Here is a 17,463-nt window from a genome sequence, read left to right on the forward strand (position 1 = left end):
CACTTAGGGACATGGTGCTTCTGCACGACGCGAAATCAACACAAAAAAGCACAAAATGCGAGAAAAAAGAAATGGCACTAGATAGGCTGCAGAAAGGATACTCATTTACAGTAGGAGCTGAAACAAGGAGGCAGAAGGACACTTGTTCCACCTCAGCTGGGGATGGATGTGCACGTCGGGTGACTCCGATTTTTCGTCACTCTGTCCGTGAAGGACAGTGAAAGCTCCCTGAGTATTGATTTGGGAGTTACAAATAAATTTTAGTGAGTAGGCAAATTCACAAATACAGAATCCATGAATAACACAGACGGACTGTATATTGAAAGCAAGCATGTCAACCGGTTCTTCAGGAGACTCAAGCACTTGCCCTAATCAATACATATGAATTTTTAACTAAAGGACATTGAAAAGCATAACAGGCGCTGGCGTCAATGGCAGATTAATAAAAAATCCAGAGATGATATTTGTAGTGATATTGAACAGTGTCCTCCCCAAAGTTCATGTCCATCCAGAACCTCAGAATGTGACCTTATTTGGAAATAGGGTCTTTGCTGATGTGATTACTTAAGGATCTCAAGACGAAATCATGCTGGATCAGTGTGGGCCCTAAATCCAGTGACCCGGGGTCTTTAAAAGATGAGGGGAGGACACAGAGAGATACCGAGAGGGGAGGCTGCGTGAAGACAGACGCAGAGATTGGGGTGACGTGGCCACAAGCCAAGGAACACCTGAGGCCACCGGAAGCTGGAAGAGGCAGGAAGGATCTCCCCCAGAGCCTTCGGAGGGAGCACCGTCTTGCTGACACTTTGATTTTGGACTTCTAGCCTCCAGAACAATGAGAGGATAAATTGCTATTGCTTTAAGCCACCCAGTTTGTGGTAATCTGCTAAGGCAGTCCCAGGACACTAATGCAGTCAGTATTCATGCAGCCAAAAAGTAATGGTGGGCTGACCCAGCCCCTGGGAGAAACATCTTGTCTCCAGCCCAAATGTCTATTCCAGCTCTGCCTTCACGGCTGGGTTATCACCTCAAAGGCATCTCCAGATGCCCAGAAGAGCCAAAAGGAAAGATAATAAGATGCTAAGATGAAAAGGGGCATTCAACGTGCATTCGACAGTGACCCAAGTGTACACTCCATGTTATGTAGGTAAAGAGACGCACCTATGTCCTGGTAGTGCCAGCCCCCTGCGTAGAACTCCTCCAGGAGGGCAGGGGGTCGCCAGGTCTGAAGGAGGAGGTCCACCTGGTGCTGCTTTCGCCAGCTCAAGGACTGGCACAGCATCTCACGGGCCCTGTCCAGGTGGAAGTCTCGAGCCCGCAGGAACCTAAGGATGTGCTCGTCTTTGGGGATCTGAGAAGAGAAGGAGGAGAAAACCTTTAGCGTGGAATTCCCTAAGCTCGGCAGTGAAACTGGAAAATGAGTCTCCTGTCTTATCTGACAAACACTTAGCTGGGAAAAGGACGTTACACTCAACCACGACGCAGCCAAGGGTGGACTGCAGTGAATGTCTGAGTTTGGGCTTCCTAACCTCCCCCTCCTGTGCTGGCGGTGACATCTCTTTTCTCTTGGGGAACTGCTTTTCCTGCCCCCTTCCCAACACCAATGGTGGTTTTAGTTAGCGTTGCCAATCACAGGACCCCACTCCCACGGCCTCCGGTGGACAAAATCCATGCCAGGCCAATCAGAGCATTTAGACAATTTTAAATCTGAAGAAAGGGGCATGAATCCCTTTCTTTACCGAGGCAAAGGGGAGACTCAAAGCTGTAAGCAGGGCTTCCCTGGTGGCACAGTGGTTGAGAGTCCGCCTGCCGATGCAGGGGACTCGGGTTCGTGCCCTGGTCCGGGAAGATCCCACATGCCGCGGAGCGGCTGGGCCCGTGAGCCATGGCCGCTGAGCCTGCACGTTCGGAGCCTGTGCTCCGCAACAGGAGAGGCCACAACAGTGAGAGGCCTGCGTACCACACACACACACACAAAAGCTGTAAGCAGCCACAGATCCAAGCTCAACAAGGAAGCATGTCTGAGGGGATGAAGCAGACATAAACGGATACAAGAACCAAGTGGTCTCGACAGCATTTAAGTTCTGGTTTCATGGGACTTCCCTGGTGGTCAAGTGGCTAAGACTCCGCACTCCCAATGCAGGGGGCCCTGGTTCGATCCCTCGTCAGGGAACTAGATCCCACATACTAAGGATCCTGCGTGCCACAACTAACAAGATCCTGCATGCTGCAACCAAGACCCGGCGCAGCCAAATAAATAAATAAATATTAAAAAAAAAAAAAAGTCCTGGTTTGGGACATCCCTGAGACAGGCTGTGTGGTCAGCTGAATGGTGTCCCACCAAGATCATGTCCACCCAGAACCTCGGAGTGTGACTTTATTTGGAGATAGGCTCTTTGTAGAAGTAATTAGTTAAGATGAGGTCATACTCTATTAGGGGGTGCCCTACTCCAATGTCTGCTGTCCTTATTATAAGAGGGAAATTTGGATACAGACACAGAATGTAAAGAGGGGAGAAGGCCAGGTGAAGACAAAGGCAGAGACTGGAAGTGACGTATCTACACGCCAAGGACTGCTGGCAGCCATCAGAAGCCAGGAGAGAGGAATGGAACAGATTCCCCCAACCCACCCAGCCTCCAGAAGGAACCAACCCTGTTGACACGTTGCTTTCAGACATCTGGCCTTCAGAACTGTGAGAATAACTTTCTGTTGCTTTGAAACACACAGTCTGTGGTATTTTGTTTCAGCAGCCCCAGGAAACTAACACACCCCACTTAACAGTTTGTTATATGAGCCGATTAAACCCCTACCCCCGCTTTTTTTGTCTGGTTGATTCAAGCTGCATTCCTAACACATATAACCCAGACTCTAACTAACATGCAGAGGTGACAAGCTAAAGCCCACCACTCTCCTTCCTTCCCTCAGGCAAGTATCAACAGTCAAGGGAAAGCCAGCCCCCATAAAAAGTGCACTTTCCAAAAAAAAAAAAAAGTGCACTTTCCTGAGTGCTGTGCTGAGCCAGACAGGGAGTGGATTGTCCCTTGTAATTCACTCCGGGGGCAGGGGGTGTGCTCACATTGTACCCATTTTACAGATGAGGAAACAGGCAAACAGGTTACATCCCAGCCCAACACTAAAGTAACTCCCTTGTCTGCTCCCCGGTGTGGGGAGGGGAGGAAGGGCAAGCAACTCACGAATAGGCTGGAAGCTCTTATTCAACAGAGCTGAAGGTCAGGCCCGTGATTGAGACCTACAGGCATGGTGGACACTCATGAGTGGGGCTTAGAGTCTAAAGGCAAAGCCCATGTGCAGTCAAAAATCAACCCTCGCAAATCGTTAAATCTCTTAGAAAAGAACAGTATGCATGGTTTTGTGAACACAGTGCCTGTGTGGTGACTGTGCTCCCCAGGGAACATTGGCGATGTCTAGAGCCACTTTTTTTTTTTTTTTTTAGAGCCACTTTTGGTTGTCACAGCTGGGGAAGAAGAGCTCCTGACCTCGCATGGGTGGGGTCCAGGGACACTGCCCAATGCCCTATGGTGCACAGGATGTTCCCCCATAAAGAACTGTCCGTCCTCAAATGTCAACTATGCCGAGGATGGGAAACCATGCTATCAGTGCTACGTACAGAATGCATGAGACAGGATATAACAAAAGAAGGCCAAATAGAAGTGTCCAGCATTGCTAATTACACAGACTTACTTACCTGGCCCTTCCTCCCCCCATGCCTGAGGCTGAGTCGCTACAGCCCCAGCCCTGACCCACCTTGCCTTTGTGGGTCTCCTGCAACCAATGCCGCAGCTGGATCAGGCAGCTCTCCTGCATGGGTGTGAGATGGCCCAGGCACCTCTCAATGTAGTCCGCATCCAGCTTGTCCCCTGGAGGAGAAAAGGGGGTTCAGGACAGCAGGAGATGCTGCATGGTCAACCCTTCCTGAAACCCTTGCCTTACTGGCTACCTTGAATCCAAAACGTAGTTCCAAGCGCACGGTGACCCTTTCACCAAATAGCCACTGGTCTTCAGATCTTCTAGTGTTTCCAACCCACTTCCAAGGTGATTCTAAAAACTCATGCTGGGGCAAGCCTGGATCTCACTGTGCTGAGTGATGTGTCCCTTTGACCCTCAGAAATCAAGATAATTCCTACCCTCTGGGAATGTAAGTTGATATAGCCACTATGGAAAACAGCATGGAGGTTCTTCAGAAAACTAAAAGTAGAGTTACCATATGATCCAGCAATCCCACTCCTGGGCATATACCCAGACAAAACTGTAATTCAAAAAGATACATGCACCCCTATGTTCACAGCAGCACTATTCACAACAGCCAAGACATGGAAACAACCTAAAAGTCCATCAATAGATGGTTGGATAAAGAAGATGTGGTACGGGCTTCCCTGGTGGTGCAGTGATTGAGAGTCCGCCTGCCGATGCAGGGGACACGGGTTCGTGCCCTGGTCCGGGAAGATCCCACATGCCACGGAGTGGCTGGGCCCCTGAGCCATGGCCGCTGGGCCTGTGCGTCCGGAGGCTGTGCTCCGCAACGGGAGAGGCCACAACGGTGAGAGGCCCGCATACCGCAAAAAAAAAAAAAAAAAAAGAAGATGTGGTACATATATACAATGGAATATTACTCAGCCGTAAAAAAGAACAAAAGAATGCCATTTGCAGCAGCATGGATGCAACTAGAAATTATCTTACTAAGTGAAGGGAGTCAGAAAGAGAAGGAAAAATACCATATGATATCACTTATATGTGGAATCTAAAATATGACCCAAATGAACCTATCTACAAAACAGAAACAGACTCACAGACATAGAGAAAAGATTTGTGGTTGCCAGGGAGAGGGGGAAAGGGAGAGGGATAGACTGGGAATTTGGAGTTGGTAGATGCAAACTATTACATTTAGAATGGATAAACAACAAGGTCCTACTGTACAGCACAGGGAAATATATCCAGTCTCCTAGGATAAACCATAATGGAAAAGAATATTAAAAAAGAATACATGTGTGTATAACTGAAGCCAGGGAGCCAGGATCCCTCAGCAGCTTGGCAGTGTGATGATTGCAGTGTGACTCTTTCCTACTCCTGTGCTGCATTGAAATGATGGGGACTGGGCTGTGTTGCAAATAAATCATTTTTTGTTGTTAAAAAAAAAATCATTGTAAATCAACTATACTCCAATTAAAAAAAAAATTCCCACCCTCTGGAGCTGCCCCACCCTCTGAAGATTATTGACAACATGAGCTCATGTCTACTGACATGCATCATCTGAGCCAGCTCCCAACAGCCCTGGGAGGCGGGTGTCACTATTGTTCCCACTTTAGAGAAGACAAAACTGAGGCCAAGAGAGGTTCCGTAACTCAAACAGGTAAATGCCTGTGGTGTGCCCAGCATAAAGGAGGCAGCAGATAAGTACCAGTCCTTTTTGCCTTCCCACCTCCCAGTCCCATTGTGGGGTTCGAGGTTTTGGGTAGACAAAGCCCTGACCCCAAAATACAGCCTGGGAGCTGCATGGATCATGCCCACTGTTCAATCCTGTCTCGCACAATTGGGCTGTTTGAGGTCAGCATGTGCCGGCATTTAGAGGTGGGACTCGGAGCTGAGGTCTTGTTGCCCGCTCTGAACTTCTGTGGTGGCGGATGCTGGCATGGTGAGGCAACTCAGCATCTTAGCATCTCAGCCCTGGGTGCAGATGGTCCACAAAGAGCAGCCTTCATGGGCATAGACTGTTCTTTGTGTGCAGAGGGCACAATAAGAAAACAAACAATGTCTATACATCCAGCAGCAGGACCCAGCGTTTCCCTCCAAAACAAAAAAAGCCCAGGGCTGGTGGTCATGGCAACTGCACCAGTAGCCACCTCGGTAAACAGAGTCAGGAGGAATGCTGTGGAGGGACCGCCCAGACCCTGCAACACCTCAGAGTGGTCAGAAGCGGAGATGCTGAAGACAGGGAGGGGGCAAGGAGGGGATGAGGGAGGAAACACGAGGGAGGCAGTAGACGCCAGCTTCCTTCCGGCCTCCAGGCAGATGTGAGGCCCCTTTCTCCTTCTGAGCACAAAGGCTCAGTGACACAGAGCAGGGTGGAAGGGGCATGATCCTGCCTCCCTCCAGCCATCCTGAGTACTGGCTCTGCTGGTGGACAGCACAGACAGAAAGGGAAGGGAAGGCCTAGTGCAAAATGGGGAGGGCACAGGGCACGACACAGAGTGTGTGCACAGAAAAGGGCAGAAGTGCAGTAAAAAAAAAAAAAAAAAAAATTAATATTTTAAAAACACACGCACAACAGCAGCCATCTAGTGCACACAGTTGGTGAAGAATAAATATTTGTTGAACAAATGAATTTTGTTCTCCCTAAACACAGCCCCAGATGTATTTTTGTGGCATATCTCTGTGTCAGGCAAGCACTTACACTTCAGTGGCCCCAAAGAGAAAACAGTCATTGTGGGCATTAGTGCACATGGTTAAAACTGGATTCATGGGGCATGTGCAATTGTGTGTCCTAGGTTTTTTCCTTTAACACTATATTGTGAACATTTTCCATGTCGATGAGAGTCTGAAATATGACAAAGGGCTAATTGCCTTAATATGCAAAGAGCTCTTACAAGGCAATAAGAAATTGATGGAAAAACAGGAGAATGGACATAGGACAAGAACAGGAATTCACAGAAAAAAAAAAAGAAAGAAAGAAAGAAAAGAAAAAACCAAACGTGAAAAAATAAAACGACCTCACTCATAAAGAAATAAATGGCCACTAATCTACCATTGGTCACTCTTTGCCCTTCAGAAGTTTAAAACATTTACTAATAGTCTTGAGGTAGCTGGGGTAAAGTCCGGAATAGATGCAGCTACACATTTTTGGTGGGAACATTAACTACTACACCTCTTTGCAGGCCTAATTGATAAATCTACCAAAATTTTAGTTGCATATAACATTTGACTCAGCAAATCAACTCAAAATTATATGCTATATATATATGCTCATGAAAATATTTTTTAAAACCTTAAGTAAAAGAGGTACCACATTATTTGCATTTTTAAAAAGAATGGAAACAATCTACATGTCCATCAATAGGAGACTAGCTAAGAAAAAACTAAAATAATAAATAATCAATTTTTATTAATAAATAAATAATGGTGCAACCACACCACAAAATACTGCAAAGTGCCAATACACATGCACTGATACAAAAAGCTGTTCAAGCAACATTAGTAAGTAAAAAAAAAGCAAAATATCGAATGGAATGTATGTACGCTCTCATTTGTTCAGTGTAGGTTACACACGTGTGTATGAGTGTATACACGTGTGTGTGCGTATTATGTACGTATATATGCCTAGATAATTTCAGGAAAAACTGTAGTTGCCTCCAGTGAGAGGAAAGGAGTCTTACTTCCTACTTCACATCTTCTGAGCAGTTTCAGTTTTTTTCTACCACGATCATGCATTACTCATTTAATATAGAATATTAATAAAACAGAGGAAAGAGCAGCCCTGAGGTACCAGATCAGTCAATTCCTGATCTAGAAATAAATCAGTTCTGCCTCTTGAGCTGGAGCACAGAGAAGGCAAAGCAGCCAGGAGAGGGAGGAAGCTGAGTCCCAACACCAAGGGGACCCTTGGTAACTCTCCCCACCCCCACCTCCTCCCCCCAGCAGTGAGCAAACACACTGCAGACCCCAGAACAGAACTGGCTGGCTGTCTGAGACCTACCATCAGTACTGACCATCTCGGGAGCAGGGCCCTGGGCGCTACCAGGCCCGCAGACCTTCAGGGAGCCAGGATCCCTCAGCCCAGCCTGGGAGTGGGTGTCCTCCTCTGGGACTGGGGCAGGTGTCCACCGGGGAATGTGAGAGGTGCCCTGGGAGATGAGCTCGTTCAGGTAATGCTCGATCACCTCCTTCCCCTGGAGGTTAGAGAGACACATCAGTACCTTGGAGTTCAGCCTGGGAGTCGCCCCCTCCTGGCTCCGGCCCCAGCCAGCCTGACATGTGGCTACTGAGCAGCTGAAATTCAGCCAGTCCAAAGGGACATGTGCTGGGAGTGTTAAATACACACCGGATTTCCAAGACATAGTACCAAACGAGGAATGTAAAAGAGCGCACAAATAAGTTTTATATTGATAACACGTGGATAAAATATATTATTAAAATAAAGTTCACCTGTTTCACTACACTAACAGGCCTCCACTCAGGGATGGGTCTGAGGTCTTTAAACCAAGCAGCGCACAATGTCCCTCTGTCCAGAGAGTTCACTGCCCAAGCCTAGGAGCTTTAGGACAATGACTATGGTGCCCCCATTATGGACCGGGTGCTTTCCATCCATTATCTCATGTGATATGACTTTGATTAGAATACCCATTCTACGGATGAGGAGACTGAGGCTGAGGAAGGTTAAGGGTCTTGGGGTGGCAGATCGGGATCCGCAGGCTCTGAGGTCTGTGCACCTTCCTCTGCGTGACCTATGGAACCCGTCTCTTACCCTCTTGACGTTGGCTGTGTACTGCTTCATGGCGATCTTCTCCAAGGCACTTTCGAAGCCAAAGAAGGACCGGATGTCGAGCGAGGCAGACTGCTCAAAGCATGTCCAGTCTTCATTCTCAGGGTGGACCTGAAAGCCAGGCAGGGGCAGTGACATGGTCTCAGTGTGGGAGACGCCGTGCCCTCCCCAGGGGCCTCTCTTGGAGACCTGGACCAGCTACAGCATGCAGTGGACAGCACGTCACAGCCTGGCAACACCCAAGGGCAGCAGCAGTACCAAAGGGCCCTGCCCAGAGCAATGCAAGGTCTAAAGCCTTAGAGAACAGAGAGCCTTCTCAGGAGGGACCAAAAGAAAGTGAGACCAATGTTCCCGTCCCTTAAAAATTGTACATACATAGTGATATATTTAAATAACATATTTAATATACCATTATAAATAAATTATACATAAATACTATATTTTATATTTTAAAAATATGTATTTATATATCATACCTTTATTATAAATAAATATGCATATATATGTAAGCAAAGACAAATTTCATGGACAGAGCTACTGTGCAGACCCAGCCTTAGTGCCTCTCAAACTTCCGTGGGCAGAAGCGTTAGCAGGGCATCTGTTAAATATGCAGATGCCTGGGCTGAACAGGTCCAAGGTAGGGCCTTAGAATCTGTATTTACAAGCAGCCTTGGTGATACTGCTCACCAGCTGTTGGCAGAACTCACTCTAAGAAACACTACACTAAAAGTGACATAAAAAACTACCACCAACACCTCCCCAGAGGTAAACATCCTGGACTCAGTTTCCAGGAGGCTCCAAGAGGAGCTGAAAATGTGGAAGGAAAAAGCGGTGAGAATTTACTGGATGCCTGCTGTATACGAGGCACCACACAAAGTGTCTAGGGACCAGAGAGATGAATGAGGCAAGGTCTCCCGAACAGGAGGCTAGGCAAAGACACATCAAAAACACCCAGGGGACTTCCCTGGCGGTCCAGTGGTTAGAACTCCATGCTTCCACTGCAGGGGGCGCAGGTTTGATCCCTGTTCAGGGAACTAAGATCCCGCAAGCCACGCGGCACAACCAATTAAAAAAAAAAACAAAAACCTGTAATGGGCCACATTTTTTACCCTGGAGTTACCACCTTGAGCTAACCATCTGGGATGTAGCATCAGCTAAGGGGCTTTACCTACATTCCCTCATTTGCTTCTCCCAGTGCCCAGTGAGGCGGGTTCTGCTGCTGTCCCCGTTTTACAGATATGGAAGGGTGGCCCGGGGAGGGGAAGCAATTGCCCAGTGTCACTCAGCAAGAAAGTGGCAGAGCTGGGTTCATCCCAGCAAATGCCTCCAAACTCCTCACTGCAGCCCCGAGGCCAACAGTACTCGGCCCCTGCAGCCCCCATTCTCAGACCTCCCTCATCCACCTCAGGGTCTTCACACGTGCTGTTTCCTCCTCCAGAACTCTCTTCCCAGCCCTCTCATCTTTCCGATCTCAGCTTCAGCGACATGTCCTCAGCGAGGCCTGGGGGACACTGTTAGCTAAGACACTGTCACCTCCTCTTATTTTCTGTAACTCTGGATCTCTTCTTAGCACTGTGACTAAGTTGTAAGTATATATTGATTTTTTTTTCTCATCTGTGTCTCCCACTGGAATGGAAGTCCCGTGAAGGCAATGGTCAGGCAGATTGGTCCACTGCTGGGTGCCCAGGACTTGTCAGGTTGCCTGGCATATAGTAGGTGCTCAATCAGTATGTACTGGAGAATAATAATTATCATTAATTACATTAAAAGTTAACATGAACTCTACTCATTACTCTGTAATGGCCTATATGGGAAAGAGTCTAAAAAAAAAGAGTGGATATATGTATAACTGATTCACTTTGCTGTACATCTGAAACTAACACATTGTAAATCAACTATACTCCAACAAAAAATTTTATAAAAAGTTAAACACGTGGGCTTCCCTAGTGGCGCAGTAGTTGAGAGTCCGCCTGCCGATGCAGGGGACACGGGTTCGTGCCCCGGTCCGGGAAGATCCCACATGCTGCAGAGCGGCTGGGCCCGTGAGCCATGGCCGCTGAGCCTGTGCGTCTGGAGCCTGTGCTCCACAACGGGAGAGGCCACAGCGGTGAGAGGCCCGCATACCGCAAAAAAAAAAAAAAAAAAAAGTTAACACGTATACAGGACTTAGTATGTGCCAGGCACTGCTCTAAGGGGTTCAGATATTTCACTTCATTTAATCCTCACCACAACCTATGTGGTAGGTACAATCATTAACCCCATCTTACAGGTGAAGAAACTGAGGCACAGTTTCATTAAGGGGGTGGGGAGGCATGGTCTTGTATTTAGCCAATAAAATACAAGATGCCCAGTCACACTTGAATTTCAGATAAACACGAATAATATTTTAGTAAGTATGTCCCAAGCAGTTTTTGAGACTGCTTAAACTAATACATATATATCGGGGCTTCCAGCCCGCTGCTCACCGTGTAGCTGCAGTTCTCCTTGACCACCACGCGGCTGGCGAAGGTCTCGTTGTGCGCTTCGATGAGGAGAGTCCTCTCCTTCCAGTTCAAGACGTTTCTTTGCACAAAGACCACGTGCTCGACGCCTGCAATCTGCAGGGACAGGGCAGCAGGGACGTGCGTGCTGGACGTGAGGTGGCGGCTGGGGGCGCGAACCCAGAGGGTTGGCGCCTGTCACCCTCGGACCCCGGGACCCCCGGCCCCCTGCCCCGCACCTGCCCACCAGCCAGGGCCCGGATCCCCGACTTTTCCCCCTTCCCCCGACTTCCCGGACCCCGGGACTCCCTCTTGTCCCTGGTCCTCCTACAGTCTCAGCCCAGCCTCCCGGCCCTCGTCTCTCCTGGACACGGGAGGCCCCCAGCCCAGAACGCCCTCCGGGTACCAACACACACTCACTCCAACGCCTGAACCCACCCCCTGGTCCCAGGTCCCCCGCCCGCCATCCCCTACCACCCGTCCAGTCCCCTCCTCCGCGGGGTCCCGGTTTTCCAGGACCCCCTCCGCGCCCACCTTCCGCAACAGCCGCGGGGCTTCCACCCGCAGCCGGCAGCTCCGCTCCACCAAGTGCACCGCCCCATCAGCGCTGCGGGACTCGCGTAGGACCTCGCTGCCCAGGAAGACCGGGATCTGCGGGCAGGTGGGGAAGCGCTTCTCATAGGCCTGGGGACAGAGGGGTGGGGGTGAGCGCCAAGGGGGCTGGGGGCAGCCAGAGCACAACCTTTCTCCCTCCAGCCCTCACTGGGCTGTTGTCCCAATTCCGAGAGGGGGTACCCAGAGAAGAGAAGAGCGTCCTGGCCTGTGCAAAGAGCAGTGACCACTGCCTGTATTACCAAGACCACCGTCTTAACATCTATTCTAGAGCAGTGACACAGGAGTGCCTGAGCTATGACTTGGCAAATCACGTTTTGACTCTACATTTGAAGTTTTGCCCTGGGAAGGTAGAGTGGGCTAGCTTGGGGCATTTTATTTATTTATTTTTGTCTTTTATTTTTTATTTTATATTGGAGTATAGTTGATTAACAAAGCTGTGTTAGTTCCAGGTGTACAGCAAAGTGGTTCAGTTATACATATACATGTATCTATTGTTTTTCAAATTCTTTTCTCATTTAGGTTATCACAGAATATTGAGCAGAGTTCCCTGTGCTATACCGTAGGTCCTTGTTGGTTATCTATTTTAAATATGGCTTGGAGCATTTTAAAAGAAGATATCTTTTAGAAAAAAGCAATCGACAAAACCAACACCCCTTCATGATTAAAACAATAAAAAACAACACTCAACAAAGTCGGAATAGAAGGGAACTTCCTCAGCCTGATAAAGGGCACCTACAAAAACCCCAGCTAACATCGTACTCAATGGTGAAAGACTGACACTTTCCCCCTACGATCAGGAACTAGGCAGGGATGTCTGCTCTGGCTGCTTCCATGCAACATTGTCCTGGAGGTTCTAGCCAGGGCAGTTAGGCAAGTAAAAGAAAGAAAAAGTATCCAGATTGGAGGATGAGAGCTCAATTCCAGAAGTGCCAGGGTCAGAGCCGCGGGCGGGCATACCAGCATCCGTGGCTGAGTGTATTCAAGCAGGGTTTGCTCCAAGAGCCTGTCACAGCCACGTGTCCCAGAATCAAGGATCAAAGTGAGCTCCAAAAATAGTGCCAGCATCTGAGGACACACACCGCCTTCCCATCCCTCCTGGCTCCTGGCAGGGAGGCGGGACCACCCAGCTTAGAAGGGCAGAGGCGCGGGAGGGACAAAGAAGAGATGCTTGGTGCTCTTGGTGTCACTCAAGGTCCCACGAGGCCAGCCCAGCACATGTCCGCCAGGGTCAGGAGGACAGGGCTGCCTCCACGTGTAGAGGCTGGCTGCTTTGTACAAACACCCCAGGGTTAGAATGACTCTCCTCAGGGGAGAATGCACAATGGCACTCCTGGGGGTCTAGCCTCAGGGCTGGCAAGGGAGGTCCCCTGAGAACTGCGTCTCCCCTACACATCTCAGGCCACCTTGAGCCCTCTTTCAAAGGAAGGCATTTCTCCACTGAGGAAGGAGCTGCATAGCAAAGTAAGCAGAGCTTGGGGTGGGGGTCAGGCGCCTGGCATGAAGCCCAGCTCCACCTCCAGAAGCAAGCCCCTTCTTTTCTCTTAGCCATTTCATCATCTGGAAAATGGGTATATACCAGGTTGAGTATCTCAGGCAGAGCCTGGAACATAGTAGGCACCCAGGGTTTTTATTCTCCAGGCAACAGGACTCAAATGGTGGCACAGTGCACATTTGCAAGAACTGCAAACAACACCCTCCCAGCCCCTTCTGAGCAGAGGGAGAGCCAGAGGAGCTGGGCTCTGCCCCACCTCCGTGATGGGCAGAGGGATGCTGACCTTTTTTTGAAAGTTTATGGAGGGAAAAGGGTGCATGTGTCAGAACTGGTCAGGCTCAGTTTGAGTTCCTGCTACCTTCTCACTGCATGACCTTAGGCAAGTCGCTTGCCCTCTCTGAGCCTCCGTCTCATCATCTATAAAATGGGCTGGTGGTAAGGATGTCACTAGATCACGTCTCAGAGCAGTTGGCACACAGTGAGGCCTTGACTCTGCTCCTCCAGCTGTGTGCCTTCTTCCATTTAATCATCTGAATGGTGCCCTCATTTGACAAATGAGGAAACTGGATCCCAGAGACACTAAGTAACTTACCCAATGTCACACAGTGCGATATGGTGAACCTGGATTTAAATCCCAAGCCGGCCCAGCCCCTGCTCCCTCAGGAACCCCTTGCTCAGCAGCTTGGAAACAGCCCAGGCATTTTCCCCCGGGGCCATGTGGTCTTGATTTCTCTACCCTCAGTCCTTCAACTCCTGCCAAGCAGTGGCCACACTGCCCCTGAGCATCTCCAATTCCTCTGTTCTGCAGTCTCTCTCCTGCTCCCCAGATGGAACGACATACTCAGAACAGGCCTGGATGCCCGGAACAAATCCCACTCTTACTCTTACACTCCTTACTCTGTTCCACCATCCCACCTCCCACTGCAGCCTCCTTTTCTCTGCTCCAGCCTAGCTGTTTTTGGAACATGCTGTCATAGGTTGAATTGTGTGTCACCCACCCCTAACAAAATTCATAGGTTTAAATCCTAACCCCCTCCCCAGTACCTCAAGATGTGACATTATTTGGAAATAGGTTTGTTGTGGATGTAATTAATTAAGATGAAGTCGTATTGGAGTAGGGGGGAAGCCCCTAATCCAATAGGGCTGGCATCCTTTTAAAACAGGGAAATTTGGACACAAACACACAGACAGAGAGAATGCCATGTGAAGATGAAGGCACAGGTTGGGGTGAAGCCAAGGAACACCAAAGATTTCCAGCCACACCAGAAGCTAGGGGAGAGGCATGGAACAGATTCTCCCTCGCAGCCCTCAATAGGAACCAGCTCTGCCGACACCTTGATCTCAGGCTTCCAGCCTCCAGGGCTATGAGGTAAAAAATGTCTGCTATTTAAGCCACCCAGTTTGTGGTACTTTGTTATGTCAGCCACAGGAAACAAATATACCCACCAAGCTTGTTCCTGCCACAGGGCCTTTGCACTTGCTGCTCCCTCTTCTTGGAACACTAATCAATCCACCTGACATCTAAGGGGGAGAGAGGTTTGAGTCACAGGGGCTTCCAGAGGGTAGGAGACCTGGATTGAAGGCTCAAGAGATGTTCTGGCTTCGGGGACGCATCTGTGCTGGCCCCCCTTCCTGGGACATCCTCCCCTACCTTCATCCCTGCAACGCTGCCTCCTGTACTGTTCTCTGTCCTGTTCATTTTCTTGGTAGCACTTATGGCACCTTCTAACCATATACTTGCTTGCACATGGCATATCCAAGGCCTGGGCTACGTGTTTTTTTGTGGCACTGAACTCAGACATGTGCCCATCTCAGTTCTTGGGCTAACAAAGAAAAGCCGATGGGCAAGGAAAGAAAGAATGCAAACTTGCCAATGGCCCAAAAAGCCCCAAGAAAGGGGTCCAGGGAGAGAAATGACAGGCCGTTAGTGCAGTGCACACAGCCAAGCGAACTTCACCAACTTCCTCTTGTTACAAACCTCTTGTTGGAAGAATCCCGTCTGGCACCCCCAGATAACGGCGGAGCTGATCAGCAGCAGACAGGCTCTTGGACACAGCTTTCCCTGACTGTGTGAGGGAAGGCACTGCTGTTTCAACAATGGTGCCACCTCAAGCACTGTGGGGACCCCAGAGCCCAGGCTCCATCTGGAAGGCGGGGGGCCCCAAAATAAGGAGTCTACCCCAGTGCTAATTCTCCAGGGTCAGAGGCTGTCAGCCAGAGATTCCCTGGGGTTGTGAGGGCTGGTGTTGGACACCATTGTTATGGTGACATTTACAGAGGGCTGACTGCACCATTTTGTCCTCATCACATCCCGTTGGGATGGAAACTAGTATTTCCCCATTTTACAGATGAGCAAGTTGAGGCTCGAGAAGGCAGAGTGACTTGCCCCTGGCATCCCAGGGCCAGTAAGTGGTGGGGTTGGATCGCAGGCCCATCTGACCCAGCCCCCAACCCTGAACCTCCCAGTCCTGCCTCTCAGTGGACATTGGCTACATCACAAATGTCAGTGTTTTGGAAATCCTGAATCCTGCCGGCCCAAAACCCTCAGATCAGGGGCCCTTTGCCTTTGGCAGGTGACAGGGTCTTACAGGAGCAGGTAGTTCACAGGACCCTCCCTGTGTTGGAAACCAGCTCACACAGATAGTTTTATCCCTACCTGAGAGCCTCAGACGCTGACTGCTATCCCCACAAATCAGGCCTGAGCTTCTCCCAGCTGGACAAACACATGCTGTGGCCTCCTCGGGGACACAGGGTAACAGAAGGATTTGGTTTCAGCCCTTCCGCCAAGTGATTGGAGAGGGACACCCACGCATGCCAGCTCAGAAAGGGAGCTGGTCCAAGGCCCAGAACCTGCCCAGGCAGGGACAGGGCTGGGGCAGGCAGAGGCCAGTGGAAACTTCTATTGAAGGTCTCCTACGAGCTGCCCATCCTGCAAAAATCCACATCAACACACTAAGCATGTGGAAAGGGGAGCCTAGATTCCTAGCCAGACTTGCCCATTTCCAGGCCGGGTAACCTTGAGCACAGTACTTCCTGTTTCTCCCTGAGAACACGATTAGTCTATAACATGATTACTCTATAAAGGGAAGTAATCATGAAACCTCCCAATGAGTACTCAGTTGTGCCTCTTTCCTTCTTTCCCGTGTCACAACTGCTGAAGTAAAAAGTCATCAGCCCTGGGCTTCCCTGGTGGCGCAGTGGTTGAGAGTCCGCCTGCCGATGCAGGGGACACGGGTTCGTGACCCGGTCTGGGAAGATCCCACATGCTGCGGAGCAGCTGGGCCCGTGAGCCATGGCCGCTGAGCCTGCACGTCCGGAGCCTGTGCTCCGCAACGGAAGAGGCCACAGCAGTGAGAGGCCCGTGTACCGCAAAAAAAAAAAAAAGTCATCAGCCCTGAATCCCTAGTGCTTAGCAAAATGCCTAGCATTACATGATAAAGGAGTGAAGGACAGTGTAGCTTAGCCATGAAGGGTGTGGACTCTGGGGCTTGGGTTCGAATCTCTGCTCTGCTTACTACCAGCTCTGTAGCCTTGAACAAGTCATCAAGCTCTCAGTTCCCTCCTTCCTTCATTTGTTAAAAGGAGAATAAGAAAAGTAGCTCCCTTACTGAGCCATCAGGGGAATAAAGGAACCTGTTTTGGTTAAGTGCTGAGAACAGTGCCTGGCACATGGTTCGTTCTACATAAGCATTTGTTCAATAAATTTAAATTTTAAAAAAGAGTGAGATTCTATAAAGTACAGAAAAGCTATTTCTGCTAATCACTTGACAGCTGCTCCCTCCTCCCCTCCCCTCCCTCCTTCCTTCCTGCTCTTCCTCATGCAAATTCAAAGGAAGCTGGGATGCTGCTTACCCCAAACCTTCCGCCAAAAGTGGGAAAAGAATATCCAAACCACACCAACATATTCTAGTCCAACACTTCACCTTCTCTTTCCGTGCTGCAGGCTGGATTCAGCAATGACAACCGTGACCATTGCACAAAGTGTACCCTCCCTGTCACACTCCTCAGGGGACTTTCTTGTCCACCCCCAGCTTCCCCCGCAAGCCTGGGAGACCCCAGGACAGACGAATCAATCCTCTCAGCTCCCCCAACTCTTTTTTTAAATTGCGATATAATTCTCATACCATAAAATGTACTCTTAAAAAGTGTACAGTTCAGGGACTTCCTTGGTGGTCCAGTGGGTAAGACTCTGCGCTCCCCATGCAGGGGGCCCAGGTTCGATCCTGGTCAGGGAACTAGATCCCACACGCCGCACCTAAGAGGCCGTGTGCCACAACTAAAGATCCCGCATGCCGCAACAAAGATCCTGCGTGCCACAAGACCTGGCGCAGCCAAAATAAATAAATAATAAATATTTTTTAAAAAAATTAAAATGTACAGTT

The 17,463-nt window shown here is 49.5% G+C and overlaps 1 protein-coding gene across 1 annotated transcript in view; it reads right to left on the reverse strand.

The window, feature by feature from the left end:
• SEC14L5 (SEC14 like lipid binding 5) overlaps positions 1-17,463 on the reverse strand; it is a 39,185-nt gene that overhangs the window by 12,570 nt on the left and 9,152 nt on the right. The window contains exons 2-7 of the mRNA XM_065892107.1: positions 11,509-11,658; positions 10,960-11,091; positions 8,477-8,605; positions 7,709-7,901; positions 3,766-3,878; positions 1,162-1,351 (exon numbers count right to left, since the gene is read on the reverse strand). Of these exons, the coding sequence (XP_065748179.1) occupies positions 1,162-1,351; positions 3,766-3,878; positions 7,709-7,901; positions 8,477-8,605; positions 10,960-11,091; positions 11,509-11,658 (907 nt within the window). The remainder of the gene's footprint in view (positions 1-1,161; positions 1,352-3,765; positions 3,879-7,708; positions 7,902-8,476; positions 8,606-10,959; positions 11,092-11,508; positions 11,659-17,463) is intronic.

The sequence above is a fragment of the Phocoena phocoena genome, chromosome 15 (assembly GCF_963924675.1).
Source record: "Phocoena phocoena chromosome 15, mPhoPho1.1, whole genome shotgun sequence".
Lineage (NCBI taxonomy): Eukaryota > Metazoa > Chordata > Mammalia > Artiodactyla > Phocoenidae > Phocoena > Phocoena phocoena.